Here is an 18,406-nt window from a genome sequence, read left to right as displayed (position 1 = left end):
AAGTTTGTCGGCTAGCTCGTCTCTCCCTCTGTTGCTGTTTTGTTCCCGCAGATTTATTCTCCAAATTTAATTTCCTTGTCCTCCGAGCCTCTCTTAAGCCTCTGGGATACAATTATAGAGCTGCTGTGTGGAGAACGGCTGTCAATATGCAGCTTTCCGTGTATTGTTTGGCTGTGCTATTAGTGCTTAATTACTGGTGCAATCCAGGGCACTCTTTATAATTGTGAAAACTTACTTCTGGGAGATCTACCATTAGAGACCTGGCATCAAAATTCAATAAAGGGGTGAATTATTTGTCAATGGTACGCACAAGAATTAATTTCACGTAACGACACATATCAATAAAAATCTTTCAGTAGGTATTCAACAATAAGAGTTTTCCCAAGGTAACACAAACGTATGCCAAAACGCAGCATTCAGATCCCACTTTCAACACTAATTACCTTCTACAAGGCCACAAAAAAGCTTTCTGAATAGATTTTGCCTACAGATGTGCCTTGGTAAGCAGGTATATGATCATTACCAATGATATAAAGTAAGATTTACCTCAGCTTTAATCTTGTTGTCTCCAAAGCAAAGGTGTTGCAGATATGCCGCTGCGTTGGACTGAACTGAGGGAAACTGGTGCTGCAACATCTGAATGACTTCAGGTAATTCAGGATCTCGCCAACCGAATTCCCTACGGAAAAAGAGAGAGTAGGAGAGTGAGTTTCACACTTCTGTTGTACAGTAGGTGGTGAAATAGGACTTTTACTGTACGTTGTAGGCTGGCAGACCTGCACCATTACTGAGGACATCTCTAACACACACGGAGGTTAAAGTGAAATAAATGTCTTTCCAGAAACTGTTACAGGGAAAATGGTTTCCGTTATTGTGTTATTGCTCTAAAACAGTGGGCTCAGAGAAGTGGTAGGAGTTTACAATTGTGAATGCCTGTGTGTGTGTGTGAGAGCGTTTCTCTCAGTGAGAACGACTAGATTTGATCCTTTTCACTGATGCTGAGGAAGTTTGACAGAAAGATTGGTTGTACTCTGAGGGTTTTGGGTTTCTGATGATCTACAGAACCCTACTGCAGGAATTCTTTTCTTACCTCATAGTAACCAGGCAGCAAATATCATAAAGTGTATATACACACATTTTACATAATGTGTAAACACATCTTACACATTTCTAATTTTTTTCACAGTTTAAATGGGCCTTTATACTTATGTTGTCACAAAAATATATTAAATTATTAGATATAATATAAACTCTGTCTGTATACAGTATATTATAACATACAAACACACATATGCACATACACACACAGACATATACACACTAATACATACCAATATAATATTTATAATATATTGTATACCAATGCAATTTTTTAATTTTTACTTAAGTTCAGAGGAAACAAGTAAATAAATAAGTAAATAAAAAAATATATACACAAATGTTATATTGTGTAAACACATCTTAGACATATGTACGTATTATAATTTTTTCAGTGTAAATCGGTTTTTATTATATTTATGGGTGTATATTAATTTAAACTATATATCACACATTTATGTTGCATGGAAGTTAATATATAATGTATTACACATTTGTTTATCTTTTATGGTATATCTTAATATATATTAAATTATTATGTATATAAAATTCAACTCAAATATTATCAATACAAATACTTTACTTACTTAATACTTTAAATAGGTGTTTATATGTCAAAAATGACGTTTAATTCATTAAATATTAATTTAAACTTTCTTTGGGTTTATATATATATATATATACAGGGCCTAAAACTAACTTTTTGCCACACCTGCCAATGGCCGGTGACGTGATAAAATTTACCGGCCAAAATTTTTTTTTACCAGCCATGAAACTCTTTTTGCAAAAACAGGCAGTCATTACTACTACAATGACTAAACATATTTACAATGTTTTCAATTTTTTCTTTACTGTACTTACAAGAAAAATAACAACAAACAGATTTATTGATTTATATATATTTTTTTGTCCCTAAAAAAACGTTGAGATTCTTGTTTGGCAAACGGAGCAGGCCATCGTGTTACACCTGTTTCACACATACTCAGTTTGCAGTGTGTATGTGGTGCGTATTTTTCCCCACATCCATGTTAACAGATTAGAACCGGGCTATATAATTAGCTTCATTTGAGGGCCGAATTATCAAACTGAAAATTTGAAGGGGGCCAAGGGGGTGGGGGGCGTCCCGATCTCTTTCTGGGGGGACCAATAAAATTAGAAATTGAATTGAAATCGGAAACATTAGTGCTGTCTGTCAATCAATTAAAAAAATTATTAATTACACATTTTTCTGTAATTAATCATGATTAATCGCATATTTATAGTCACAATTTCACATTGAACCTCCAAATTAATATAGAAACAACATGAAGATAGTATATTTTAAATATGTTTAAATGGCATCTTTTTACTAAGTAGTATATTATTAATGACGCATTGATACCATTACTGCTATCCAGGGCAGGACTTAGGGGGGCGGGTGCCCCTGGGCTTGAGGTTATGTTTGGGCCCTATTCCTACACTACAAATGCCTGCAAATAGAATATCATTATGGAGTAACACAAAATACACAAACATGTGCTTTGAGGTTCATAAATAGTACAATTAATATGCAACATGTCTAGGCTATAGTAAAAGTTCAAAATGTAATATTAAATATTTATTATAATATAATAAACAGGATGTGTTCTCTCAGTTGAGAGATCAAAACCCTGAAATAACTTTGAGAAAAAAAAAGCCAGAGATGTTGGCTTATTAGTATTTTAAAAGTTATTGTAATATATGTGTCCTCCTATGTGTCAGGTTCTTATTTAATCAATAAATTCAATTGAATAAAAAGACATGCTGGCTATTAACAATCAAATGAATTCACTATCAACAAAATCCATAGATGGATTGTGCAGAAACGTTAAGTTTAAATATAACATTTTAATGTAGAGATATTAAATGATTGCAAAAATGAAATAAGCTACTTTTTTAAATATTAAACTACAACCGCCAATAGGTGGCAGCAAGTGACTGTCTTAATGAGTGAGTTGAATCAACCGATTCGTTTAAAAAGCTGATTCATTTAACTTTGCAAAGACTGTACTTATAGCCTGATTGAATCATTTGCTGGTCCTTGTAACGCTGAGGAACAAAACACTGTTGTTCGGAGACGCAGCGTTTCTGCTGTTTGTTCTATTTTCTTTCTGATGGCGCAAAATGGGATATTGTGTCTGAAAGTTACTCTGTAAGCTGTTGTTTATTGTACATTTGCGATCGTGCAGATATTGGAAAAAAAACAGGACTCTTGTTTGTGTGATAGGCTAAGTCCTATATCAAAGGCATAGCTATGTTATAAAAACAGAAACTCATTAAATTGCTATTTTTTAAAAATTTAAAATCATTTTGATGACATTTCTTCCCCACTATGTCTAATGGCAGTAAGACGAGAAAGAGTGCTCAAAACTCAGATGATCGCATAATTTAGTGGAACATTAATATAGAATCATCCTCTGTAAAGAAATGAGGTGTGAACATTTGAGAATTTATCATTATCTTTCTAAATGTGCGCTCTTTGTGGCTAAAGGCTTAATGGAGCTGTTTAAAGTAGCCATGTGATCAGAATCAGAATCAGAATGAGCTTTACTGCCAGGTATGTTTTCACATACGAGGAATTTGTTTTCATGACAGAAGCTTCCATAGTGTAACAGAATGACAGAGACAGAACAAAAAACACAGATAATAAAAGAATTAAAAAAAAAAAAGAATAAATAAAAAAATAGAACAAGTAAATAAGGAATAACAATATATAAATTGACAATTGTATGTGCAGGTATATTACAATAGACAGTTTGGTATGTACAGGTATATTATGTGCAAATTTGAGGTGTAGACTAAGTATGTGTGTTAGATAAATAAGTGTATAAATAGTGTTGTTTGTTCCACGGTTATTGTCAAGTGTTCATGAGATGGATTGCCTGAGGGAAGAAACTGTTCCTGTGTCTGGTCGTTCTGGTGCTCAGAGCTCTGTAGCGTCGACCAGATGGCAACAGTTCAAAGAGGGAGTGTGCTGGATGTGATAACAAACCAATCGGTGCAGGCGCAATTCAATACGTGTCCTCCTTCTTTGTGAAATAATCATAAATACCAGTTTATGCTGTTTGATTGTGGCGTCGAAGGTTGTAGTTGTAAGCTGTAGCCCCAGCTGTCCCATTTAGATCTTGCGTGCGCAGTGGAAATGCGGCTAATAATTTCTGAATTCTGACGGGCAACAAATCAAACAAACGTAAACGGCAAAGGCGGGGCCCCCTACAAGCCGGGGCCCATGGGCTGAAGCCCACTCAAGCCCAATGGTATGCTGCTACTGGTGTCTCTATTAAATACATTTTCCCTCAATTTCACCTATTAATTATAGCCATTTAACATTACAGTATAATTGAAAGCCATTATTTTTAACATTTAATAGGCTCTGAAATATTAAGTAATTTTAAAACAATCTTCACATAAACTATATGCATAAACTATACAGATTAATCTTGATTCAAGTTACAAAAGTTAATCAGTGACTAGAACAGTCGAGTGATTTCTCTTTTTCTTTTGTTCTTTGATTTACATCAATGACAGACTTCAGCAGGTTTTACTTTAAACCCCTTCAGACCAGAATTTTGTTCACTGAACAAAAATTGTTTTTATCCACTTGATATTTGCTCTTCTCCAATATAGAAATAAGTCTAAAAAACAAGATTTGTGCCAACTCCTTTTTTTATTAGATTTTTTTCATGTCCACTATAATGGACACCAAGACTGAAGAAAAATAAAAATCCCCATATTTTAACCATACATAATAAGTAGAGATTGTGCACGATAGTTGAACTAGTGTTTAAGATTTTGAAAAGAACACATACTATAAGAATGAACAATGCGGAAAAAAGGTAAGACGACACGAAGTCTCAAAAAAACCTGTTTGATCCTTTTTGTTGGCTGAAGTGGGTGAATCTAAGGGTATGTATAAATGTCTTTGTGTGTATGTGAATGGGTTTATGTGTACTTGCTGATTGTTTTGATGAATATATGATTGTGTGCATTATAGCATCAAGGCATCAGTGTGTGTGGAGGGAGTGTGAGTGTGTGTGTTGCTGTGTATTCACTGATCTCACATCCACTTTGGCTGTTTCTCACTAAAACCAAGTTGATTGACAGGCTATGGTCACTTTGATGACATAAATGAAATCATATTAATATTAATTTCATTAAAGGGGTCATATGATGCAATTTCAAGTTTTCTTTTCTCTTTGGAGTGTTACAAGCTGATTGTGCATAGATAAGATCCCTGACGTTGACTAAAGTCTCAAAATCAAAGAGATAGTCTTGATCAAAGTTAAGACTCTGCCACGCCCCCCTAAAACGGCTCGTTCTTTTAACCATACATAATAAGTAGAGCTTGTGCACTATAGTTGAACTAGTGTTTAAGATTTTGAAAAGAACACATACTATAAGAATGAACAATGCAGTAAATATGTGGGGGGGGGGTAAGATGATACGAAGTCTCAAAAAAACCAGTTTGATACTTTTTGTTGGTTGAAGTGGGTGAATCTGAGTATATGTATAAATATCTTTTTCTGTACGTGAATGGGTTTACAGTATGTGTACTTGCTGATTGTTTTGATGAATATATGATTGTGTGCATTATAGCATCAATGCATCAGTGTGTGTGGAGGGGGTGTGAGAGTGTGTGTTGCTGTGTATTCACTGATCTCACATCCACTATGGCTGTTTCTCACTAAAACCAATGAAAACTTGATTGACATGCTATGGTCACTTTGATGACATAAATGAAATCATACTAATATTCATTTCATTAATTAACATCAATGTTCATAAAACATTAACATTAGAATTTGTAGCTCTGTATTTAGCATTCAAATGCTTCCACAAATTTCTCAAACTGTTATACAACTAATTCATGAGGTGCTGCTGATATCTTTCAAGACCTGATGTCCATTGCGATGGACATTAAATTTTTTTTTTAAATCCTGTGTTCTGCAACTCTGAAAGATCTTCAAAATAACTTTGAATATTATTATTTGATAGTCTTCATTTTACAATAGGTGCAAGTTGATGAGGCTACCATAAATATAAATCTGCATATAAAAGGTATATGCAGGCATCCTCTTCTTGTCTAGTTGGTTAGTCATGTCTCTCTTTTGTGATGCCTGTAGCTCAATCATATTAAGTTAGGAGTCATATCTTCATTGTGATTGGTTGATCATGGACCAATCAGCGACCAGGCATTGCTCATATTATGAAAACATAAAATTTAATTGGTTTAAACAAAAAATCATATGATGTCCATTTCAATGGATGCAGGGTCCGAAGGGGTTAAAAGCAGCGCTGTCTCTTTAAAACCTGATACACATGACACAGATATCTTCTCCAAACTCTTTACGGTCATTTAAGACTTTATAACTCATTTAAGACTACGTTTATGAGGTTACTTGCCAAAACCGCGTATTTTGACATTTGTGTACAGCCGAACGAGCAACCTTTTAAACTATAGCCTACTTCACTGCACTGTTTCTGTGGCGTAACCCCAGGTATGTTTTGCCAACATTCTCGGGTTATGAAGAATAAAGAAGGGAAAAGTTCATCTTCCGAAATGAAGCAGCAATATCTTCTCAGGTAAAAGTTATTAGAACCGTGTCTAGGGGCAAGCTGGCCATCACTTAGCTCTGACCTTATCAGCCCATTTGTATCCTATTATTTGATTCGCTCTTGTCGTTTATGATAGAAAAACTAACCAATCACGATGATCTTGTCTTCAGAAAAGATTATTTTATTCGTCTATAGCCTACTTCACTGCACTGTTTCTGTGGCGTAACCCCAGGTATGTTTTGCCAACATTCTCGGGTTATGAAGAATAAAGAAGGGAAAAGTTCATCTTCCGAAATGAAGCAGCAATATCTTCTCAGGTAAAAGTTATTAGAACCGTGTCTAGGGGCAAGCTGGCCATCACTTAGCTCTGACCTTATCAGCCCATTTGTATCCTATTATTTGATTCGCTCTTGTCGTTTATGATAGAAAAACTAACCAATCACGATGATCTTGTCTTCAGAAAAGATTATTTTATTCGTTTACGTCAGAAACAGCGAATCTCTTTAAAAATGGGCTGTTGTTCCCACTACATTGCATTGTTATATTTCGTAAAAATGTTACCTGCCAACTGGTGACTGACACTGTTACATATACTCGCCAACGCTGATTTTTACTCACATTTGGTGCTTGGCGAGTGTTAATTTTAGGCCCTGTATATATACATATATATATTATATACTGTATGTGTGTGTGTGTATAAAATGACATTTATGTTGTATGTAAGTTAATATATAATATATTACATATTTATTTATTTATTGATTTGTTTTATACTTATATCTTGATATATATTAAATTATTATGCATATAAAATTCAAATAAAAAATATTCTGTTTTTATATTTTAGGAGTCCTGCAAGTGAACCATCATATTTGGGGGTTCATGGCATCAAAAAGACAGTTGGACCATTTAGCAACCGCATTGCAACGGCCTAGCAACCACACAAAAGATTCGTATGCATTTCAGTAAGTTTTGCACACACAAGACACACTCAGATGGTGTAAAAGTCTAGTTTACGTTCCTCGAGTTAACACATACAAACAACTGCACGCCTGTCATGCCTAATCTTTTGTTTTTGTGAAGAACGTCTAGGTTACTTGTGTAACCCTCGTTCCCTGAAGGAGCGAACGGAGATGTGCGTTTGCACGCGCTCTCCTTTTATATCCGCGCTGCGGGGCGGGGTGCGCGTGGCGAAACACGCACGACAACTGTCATAGGCTTGTTTAGTTAACACTCGAAGGTGATTGGGCTCTCGGGCGAGATCCCAATTCGTCAGTCACTGACGTAACGTTGAACGTGACTGACTGAATGGGAACTACAGAATATTTTCCACCTCAGAGTCCATCACCGAGCATGGCAGGCTTTCATAAATAAAGGCCCTAAACAAATGCCTTTTATCTAAGCGAGATTGCATTTGATAGAGATAAGAAGAACCACAGGAGGGATTCGGGAGGTTGCCGGTGTCTTAAGCCCTTAACCTGAGGGCCGGCACCGCTTGAGGGCAGCTGGTCTCTCCTGCCTCTGCAAACAGACCGATAAGCATCAGCCTGCCTGCAGTTAGGGGCCCATTCCTCCTGTGGATCAGTCTTCCCGCCTGCCAGCTCGTAATCAAAATGAAAACCATCAGCTGATAAGATAAGCATTGTGCTTTTTGATTAATTAAAACTTAGCAGGGATTCTCAGTTCAAATGAAATGCCAGTCATGTGCCATATAAAGTGGGGGAGGGTGGGTGCAGGTTTCATAGGCGCTGTACTAAACGCTATAAAATGGGGCCAGTTGACACCATCAGAATAGTTTATTTTCCTTTTCCCCCATCGATGCGCAGGAACTTCACAGGCAGCGTGACAGAACTGGGGCAGAAGAAATAAGTTTTCTATGTGTGTGTATATGTGCATTTCAGTGTGTTTAACAGAGAGGAAAGATCAGAAGTAGCACAACGCAATCCAATGCATGATCATACAACCACACTTCTGTGCAGACAGCACACACACATGCAGAGAACAGTCACCACGACTACAGTGTTCTAGATCTTCACAAGCGTCAGAGTCAGTTTACATCACAATCACACAGACTAAATACTTACATGCACAAAGACTATCAAACATCAGAATGTTTATGTATGAATGATAATAATAATAATAACCAAAACCAAGGCAACAAGTAAACTTCTTTTCATGTTGAGTTTTCAGTTAAATCATTTATAACCTTTTCTATGGCCGTGAGTCGATTCCAAAAAGATTTGTAATTTTATAGCCGTTGACTGAGTATCGATAGTCAGATTCCACTCAAAGAATACATGAAACGTTCAGGCAGTTTTCCTCTAATCTAAACTACTACACATCCCAAAGAAGCCTTAACAGCAATGATTCATAGTTAGTTAGTGCTGCTTTAAACTAATAATATTTTTTTTCCTGATGCTGGGAGTCAACTGCAAAAAGAATCAAGACTCACTGAACGGAGTTGATTTCTCTTTGAAATCATTTAATGTTTAAATGTTCAAGTTGACATTATTTAACAGTTTTTTTCCCACGTCATTCTTTTTCTTAATTCTTGTTTTGCAGTCCTTGCTAATTAAATTTGGAACACGTTAAACTCAAATCAGACTCTTTGACAACCAGCTATTTTTCACTTCATCAGACAAGTGATCATATCTTGATTGATGCTTCTTGAGAATTGTTTACTTTTGCTTAGAACAAAACTGACCATTATTTACATCCCTTAATTATTTTTGAACACTCAGATGGGTGCTTGAGAATCAGACATTTCACCAGTGACAACTGATCATATTTCATTAATACTTTTAGAACCGCTGAATTATTTACAACAAAACATTTCAATCTATTGATAGAACAATAATGATCAATGTTGAAATATCTTAATTGCCTTGAATGCACAGCCGTGTACCACTGCACCACTGATACGTGCTAAACAACACTATAAATAAGGCATAAAAACATAACGGTGTGACATTCTGTAAAGCTGCACAATGTGTACTGTAAAAAATACTATTAAAATAAATTTGTCTTGAAATCTCAGTGATTTCACTTAAAACTAAGTTAAAAAGGACAAAAACACACAAGCAAATTTGTAAAACTTTAACTAAAATTAAAGTGAAAACAGAAAACAAAGATAATACCCAATTTAAAAATGATCCGTTCAAAACTGTGGTTAGTCCCGCCCACTGTATTATGGAAAATATATTAATTTAAGTTGTTCAAAGTTAGGAGAATTTCAGAGTACCCCTACTAGCATTTATAGAGTTATATACATATGTTCTAGATAGGTAGATAGATAGATAGATAGAATGGTGTCATGCAGCAATTTCACATTCACTGCGGACAGACAAAAAATGTTATTGCACCATGTCTGGATTAAATATAATCATCTAAATGCTTGCACATAAACGCACCCAATCAGACTGGAACACATGCAATGCTTCAGTGATTGAGGAGACACACTGAAACACAAATTCTTCAGCTCCCGCACAGACGCACACTCACAAATAAATGGCGTCAAAGTGGGAGTGATGACACAAAAAGTCTTCAAAACAAAACCAACTTCTCTTTCTGTATTCAAACAATCTGTATCGCCACAACGCAGCTCCAGGTAACAGCTGCCCGACAGCTCAATCATCAAAACATCAAAACTGGGGAGTGATGGGTCCACCCAAGATGACTGCTGGCAAGGCAATGGGCAGTGGCTAATGCGAGCAGACAGGCGTTGTCATGGCCTCCATCCAACGGCCTGCAGCCTCCCCTGGCCAGAGGATTATTTTTAGCAGATGTTAATAATGGACTCTCGGACAATCATCGCGGCCGTGTAAGCGAGAGGTGCTGTAAAGTGAAACTGGCCCTGTGATTCCTTTAATGGCCATTAAGTAAAATAACAGGCACCTAGCAACATTATCATGCATTTAAAGCCATTAATACAAGTACTTAAAGCTGCCATAGTGAATAAAGCTGATTTAATCTCCCGCCAGTTTGCGGACTCGGAGTTCATTGACAAAGCTGATTTATTCCACTTCAATCAATAACTCCGGCTGATTGTCTTACAACTACACCAGTCCCAAAAGGCAAAGGAGCAGTAAATAACTGGCACAGACACATTAACTGAAGTGTAATGAAGTCTGTCGCAAGAATTCAGAGAGTTTTGTTGCTCACAACGATGAATTTCGAGGAAGAGCTACAGCGCCAGATACACAGTACATACAGAGTCCAAGTGACTCTATAGTTCAGGGCAGTGAGGCGATTTCCACCTACACGAGTCATGCACTGCTCTACTCTAATTTCACCCTCACAACCCATGACATTCACAATTTCACTTTTCTAATCCACTGTGTCCTTTTCAATAGGTTTGTTTGTGTGTGTGTGTGTGTGTGTGTATACTTCTGAATGTGTGAGTAGTGCATATATTTGTAAATGCAAAAGTTACAGTAACTAAGTTAAAGTAACAGTACTTGGGTTCCCATTTACATAATTTTAAGACACACCAAGATAAAAATTCCAAAATGTGCATAAAACAATGCATATTCTCAGTTGAGGTGGATACTTTGCTTATTTGGTAATAAGATATGTGCATAAACTATGATGGGAACACATTTACAGAACAAAATTATAGATTACCCTTTAAAAGTTTGGAGTTGTAAGATTTTTTAAAGTTTTTGAAAGAAGTCTCTTATGGTCACCAAAACTACATTTATATATATATATATATATCAGTGGTGTGCGGTGGTGTTTTAAAATGCGGAGGCAGTTTTAGTATTTATATAATATAGTAAAACATAAATGGTAAAATAAATAGTAAAATATTATTGGGTTTACAACAGCTGTTTTCTATTTTTTATTGAACAAAATGTATTTAAAAATTTAATTTAATAATATATCCCAACGGCTGATAAAATCTGAAGTACAACCTTAGAAGTACAACCTCGGCCAGATAAATAGATATAATCAAGAAGACCACCATCAAATCATCTTAAACTCAAGCGTATCATCTCCATCCAACAATACAGAAATATTAAACAATTAAACTATTTAAATTGCAATACAGGAGTGAATTAGTTAGATGAGTTGTATATCACCATACTAAATAATCATGAATCATTGCTGAACCACACATAAGTCAATGAGTTTTTAATAAGATAAGAGTCAAACTACATTCCACAGATGGCCTGATTTATTGATAAGCTTGAAGCCAAAGAAACGATATGATGATCCATAGATGCCCTCTGAAATAGGAAAAAATCTCCTGGGTAATGATCAAATTTCTTCTCAAGAGCGAGGGGTGGAATTTGATTTTAAATGAGGCAATTAACAGGGTAGAGTTCCTTAGAGAATCACTAGATTCCATCACAGGTAGTGGCAAATGAATGAGAGAGATGGTCATGCTGGGTAATGGTGCTGAAAAAACGCTGCCATCCTTCCTATGTTTAATACATGATTGTGACATATTTGCAGCTTTCAGAGAAACACAGAGGCCCGAGAGGGGTATATACGCACATTATATTTAATTAGATTTTTGTATTATATTACACAAAGGTAATAATTTGTAACTATTGGAAAAGTAGTGAATAATTACTGGAGTACTTAAAATACACTGTTCAAACTAGCGTTTGAATCGTCAGTGGCAAATTCTTTAAATATAAAAAACGTACTTACAGGCTGTGAGTCAGAAGCGCCAGACTGTCCTTGCAAGGTTGGAACTGCCCCACTTTATAGAAACATTATGTCCTCTTTTGGAAGGCCAAACAAAGTAGTTCCGCTTTCACAACGAAACGCACAGCGGCTTGAGTGTGCAGATTCAACAAAGGAGGCTTGCGGCAACCACATGTGACGACCCCAGGCTGGACTTCGCTTCGTCCACGGTGAAAGCTGATCCGGCGATCGACAGCGCAAAGTTGATGTATAACCTCAGTGACCAGCACAGATCAGCTCCAGGCATGACGAAGCGGATATCATCCTCTTTTGGAAGGCCAAACAAAGTAGTTTCACTTTCACAACGAAACACACAGCATCTCCACAACATGGTGGTGGTGGCAACAATACTACAGCGAGAATAAAAGTTACACCTTCTTTCTTTGCGTGAACATTTGGGCGGCGTTATGCAAATCTTCCCATATCGTGACGTAGACATGTGGGGGCGTGTTTAAACGAGGCGTTTTAGGTAGGCGTGGACAAGTCTTAACTTTTATAAAGAATATCTCTTTGGATTTGAGACTTTAGTCTTTGCAACTTTACAGATCTTCTTTATGCACCAAGAGCTTGTAAAACTCCAAAGAGAAAGAAAAAATTTAAATCGCATCATATGACCCCTTTAAACAAATTATAACTCTATATACACTATCAGTAAAAAGTTTAGAATTATTAAGATTTTTTAGTGTTTTTTTTTGGTGAGCATAAGTCTCTTATGCTCACCAAGACCACATTTATTTGATCAAAAATACATTATAACAGTAATATTGTGAAATATTATTCAAATTTAAAGAGCTGTTTTATAATTAAATACATAAAATGTAATTTATTTCTGTGTTGCAAAGCTGAATTTTCAGCACCTATTACTCCAGTTTTTAGAGAAGAAACATTTCTTACTATTATCAATGCTGAACACAGTTTTGCTGCCTAATAATTTTGTGGTAACTGTGATACAGTAAGGCAAGTAAGATTACAAAAGACAAGAAAAGAATTTATAGTTCAGCAGAGATGCATTAAATAGAGCAAAAGAGACAGAGATCAGATATTAAGCTGTTTTCAACATTGATAATAATGAGAACTATTATTAATAACTGAGTAGCAATATTAATTTAGCATCAAATCAGCATATTAGAATTATTTCTGAAGAATCACTGAATACTGGAGTAACTATACTGAAAATGCAGCTTTGTATCACAGGAATAAATTATATTTTAAACAGTTATTTTAAGTTGTAAAAATATTTCACAATATTACAGGTTTTATTGTCATTTTAATCAAATAAATGAAAGGATATAATGCATAAAAAATTAATATTACTGGATTAATATTAGGGATAATCAGCAGGTTAATTACTCAACAGTTTCGCCACCAGCTCCTTCAAAATAAATGGATACACAACCAAACAAAAGAGATCTCCGCCCTATTCATCAGCCTGCCTGCTTCATGATGGCAAAACTCAGTCAGGTTCATTAGGCTATGATCTTGAATTAACCTAGAGGCCCCCAACAATCTTCCTATTCTATTCAGGAAGATAGTGACACAATTAAAGTGTCAAACTCCTTGTCAGTAATTTAATTAAGCCAGGTGCTATGCCATGTTGCATACTAAGTGCTGCTACCCAGGTGATATGACTTTAATAAATCCCTGCCTGGATGACTGGCGATGGAAGCTGAAGTTGTAGTCTCTAAAGACCTGTGTGTCTTTGCTCGCTCGACTGTAACCGGCAACAAATACGTTGACAGAACAGGTCCAAACTTCACTTCACACCACCAAACCTGAAATAATTAGGCTGCGCAAAGACGAGCGGAATGAAGTCCCGTCAAGAAGTCAGTACCCTTTGTCACACAATTATTATTCATGTGACATCACATCAAAAGGAGATGACATGCCGCACAATGAGTCACAATGAGCGAGATAACTGAAGCAACAGTGCGAGTGAGTTTTGGAAGTTTCTGCTGATGCTCATTACCAGGCCTGCTACGGCAGAATTCCTGCAGGAAATGCAACAGATTTCCAGTAAATTCATAACATCAGTTCAACCTTACTTGCATGTTCGCTCTTTTCAGTTAACACGCTTGACATCATATTAGACACACCTGCTCATTCTTTACAATTATTATTATTTTCTACATTTTAGTATAATAATACAGCCATCGGATCTATGAAATTGAAGAAAATGGAAGTATGGAATTATTTAACCACCAAAAAATGAGTACTGGTTTCCAAAAAAACTAAAAATAGCTGTTTTTAGACGCCCCCCTTCATCACTCTGCTCAACTGAAAACAGATTTTATATATATATGTATATATATATATAGTAACTAGTTTAATTTATATGTTTCATATATATTTTATACATTATCATTCAAAAGTTGGGGTTGGAAAATGTATATTTTTTCCATTACATCTATTTGATCAATAATACAGTAAAACTGTAAATATTTTCTATTTAAATATATTTTAAAATGTAATGTATTCCTTTAATTGCAACAATGAATTTTCTGATTTATTTTTTTGAAACTTGATTTTATGCTCAAGAAACATTTCTTGTTATTATGAATATTAAAAAAAGTTATGCTATTTAATATTTTGTGGAAAGCATGATACATTTTTGGATTCTCTGATTCAATTTGTATCATCATAAAAGTTATTACTGTCACTTCTGATCAATTTAATGCATCTTTGGTGAATTAAATTATTCACTTATTTCCCAAAGAAAAGGAAAAATTTATTAATTAATTAAAAAGAACAACATTTATTTGTAAAATATATCATTTGTATCATTATAAATGTTACTACTGTCACTTCTGATCAATAAAATTAGTTTCTTTCCAAAAATTAAATAAATAAATAACCACAACACTTTTTTACATTTTTTTTGCATAAAGTTTGAGAAGGTTTTTTTTTTTTTAGATAAAGCCTCTGAGACATGAGAGACATATATCAGTTAAGTGTGTCCACACTTTTGGCTGTAACTGGATTCATATTTCCATAATCAAATACATTCCACTGAATTCTGCCATTTTTGCCCCATAATCAGCACTGAAAATGTAAAAAGTGTACAGTGTGTTGTGTCTGCTCATTACCTTGATATGCTGCAATACTGAGCAATGACATTCAATAGATACATATGTTCCTCTCTCCCCTCAACAGGGCAACTTTTAATAGAGGCACATTTGAGGATACACATCTAGAGGTCAGGCTGCATCTGGCATGAAACATTAAATGAATGTCTGCGAAAGCCTGAGATGGACGATCTCTGGGGTCTCTGGAGCGTCAGATCTACTCCATCAGTCGCAGCTCAACAATACTGATGAAAATGATCATATCAGGGAGTAAGTGACAGAGGAACGCCATATCCTGAATCTCTGAAGATTGCCTCCATGGTGGATGGGTTTGTTAAGATGTTCTGGAAGTTGCGTCGGGGTACGAATCTCTCTGACTTGTGTGATGAAAGATGACAGTCGTCCTTGGGATGCTTCCCTCAGTGGCTCTAAGGTCAGACCGCATCCAAGGACATACGTGTCAATTATGGAGGAAACAGAGAGGGGTACAGGAACGTGTGCACCAGTGGAAACATGGCATGCGCGGTCAGTAGATATGAAGCAAAGACTATTTATACAGAAAAAACATCAAGTGACAATGTGAAAACACATGCATTCAAAGGTGATGTGTGGATGCCGTTAGCCCAGTGATATAGTGCTCATCAGACACTGGATCCAATTATAAATGGATTTGCACTGATGAGCGTAGGAGTTGTTATCTGAATAGGTGGTACAGGTCAGGTTCAACTAATTATTCTAACATATACACAGACACATTCACAAATGATGGAATATGCCTCTACTGCTTATTTGCTCATCTAGCGCACAGTCAGCTGTCTACATCAAGTCCTTAGTCACCAAACGGTCTGATGGGAAGACTAATGTGTGACACAATCTCATGAGTAGAAACATTATGTTTTCAAATATATTTGAGGAAATTATGAGTATAACTGTATACAATTAATTTTTACAGTTACATAATTTTGAGAAACTTTATAAAATTGTGTTGAATGTTGTGTAATATTGTGTAAATGTATAAAAAAAATTGTGTACTGAGATAAACAAAAATTAAATAAATAAATAACCACAACACTTTTTTACATTTTTTTTGCATAAAGTTTGAGAAGGTTTTTTTTTTTTTAGATAAAGCCTCTGAGACATGAGAGACATATATCAGTTAAGTGTGTCCACACTTTTGGCTGTAACTGGATTCATATTTCCATAATCAAATACATTCCACTGAATTCTGCCATTTTTGCCCCATAATCAGCACTGAAAATGTAAAAAGTGTACAGTGTGTTGTGTCTGCTCATTACCTTGATATGCTGCAATACTGAGCAATGACATTCAATAGATACATATGTTCCTCTCTCCCCTCAACAGGGCAACTTTTAATAGAGGCACATTTGAGGATACACATCTAGAGGTCAGGCTGCATCTGGCATGAAACATTAAATGAATGTCTGCGAAAGCCTGAGATGGACGATCTCTGGGGTCTCTGGAGCGTCAGATCTACTCCATCAGTCGCAGCTCAACAATACTGATGAAAATGATCATATCAGGGAGTAAGTGACAGAGGAACGCCATATCCTGAATCTCTGAAGATTGCCTCCATGGTGGATGGGTTTGTTAAGATGTTCTGGAAGTTGCGTCGGGGTACGAATCTCTCTGACTTGTGTGATGAAAGATGACAGTCGTCCTTGGGATGCTTCCCTCAGTGGCTCTAAGGTCAGACCGCATCCAAGGACATACGTGTCAATTATGGAGGAAACAGAGAGGGGTACAGGAACGTGTGCACCAGTGGAAACATGGCATGCGCGGTCAGTAGATATGAAGCAAAGACTATTTATACAGAAAAAACATCAAGTGACAATGTGAAAACACATGCATTCAAAGGTGATGTGTGGATGCCGTTAGCCCAGTGATATAGTGCTCATCAGACACTGGATCCAATTATAAATGGATTTGCACTGATGAGCGTAGGAGTTGTTATCTGAATAGGTGGTACAGGTCAGGTTCAACTAATTATTCTAACATATACACAGACACATTCACAAATGATGGAATATGCCTCTACTGCTTATTTGCTCATCTAGCGCACAGTCAGCTGTCTACATCAAGTCCTTAGTCACCAAACGGTCTGATGGGAAGACTAATGTGTGACACAATCTCATGAGTAGAAACATTATGTTTTCAAATATATTTGAGGAAATTATGAGTATAACTGTATACAATTAATTTTTACAGTTACATAATTTTGAGAAACTTTATAAAATTGTGTTGAATGTTGTGTAATATTGTGTAAATGTATAAAAAAAATTGTGTACTGAGATAAATATATATATATATATATATATATATATATATATATATATATATATATACATAGATACATTTTATAACAAAAAAGTTTTCTATTTTAATATATTTTAAAATGTAATTTATTCCTGTAATGGCAAAGATGAATTTTCTGAATTTTTTGAAACTTGATTTCAAATGTTATTATTAACTTGATGTTATTATGAAAAAAAAAAAAACGGTTTAATATCTAATCTTTTTGTGGAAACGATCCATTTTTTGATTCTTTGATGAATTTAAAAAATAAATGTTTTGTAACTTTATAAATGTTATTACTGTCACTTCTAATCAATTTAATGCATCTTTGTTGATTACAATTATTAATTTCTTTCCAAAAAATAATAAAATGAATAAATAAATAACCACAGATCAATAGAAATATTTGTAAAAGAAATCATCTTTAACATTATAAATAATATTACTGTCACTTCTGATCAATAAAATGATTATTTCTACCCCCCCAAAAACAAATATAAATATAGATAGATAAATAAACAAATAACTTTTTTTTTGCATTTGATAACTTTCTGTGTTGTGAAATATTATATACAGTATATATATATATACACACTGAACAAAATGATAAACGTAACACTTTTGTTTTTGCCCCCATTTTTCATGAGCTGAACTCAAAGATCTAA

General features: G+C 35.3%; 1 protein-coding gene across 1 annotated transcript in view; it reads right to left on the bottom strand.

Moving 5' to 3' along the window:
- Nucleotides 1-18,406, bottom strand: part of LOC107591257 (catenin delta-2-like) — a 162,157-nt gene that overhangs the window by 100,776 nt on the left and 42,975 nt on the right. Inside the window, exon 3 of the mRNA XM_016280372.1 lies at nucleotides 547-679. Coding sequence (XP_016135858.1) covers nucleotides 547-679 — 133 coding nt within the window. The remainder of the gene's footprint in view (nucleotides 1-546; nucleotides 680-18,406) is intronic.

The sequence above is a fragment of the Sinocyclocheilus grahami genome, unplaced genomic scaffold (genome assembly GCF_001515645.1).
Source record: "Sinocyclocheilus grahami isolate Dianchi unplaced genomic scaffold, SAMN03320097.WGS_v1.1 scaffold139.1, whole genome shotgun sequence".
Taxonomy (NCBI): domain Eukaryota; kingdom Metazoa; phylum Chordata; class Actinopteri; order Cypriniformes; family Cyprinidae; genus Sinocyclocheilus; species Sinocyclocheilus grahami.
This window is presented reverse-complemented; position numbering and strand designations above follow the sequence as displayed.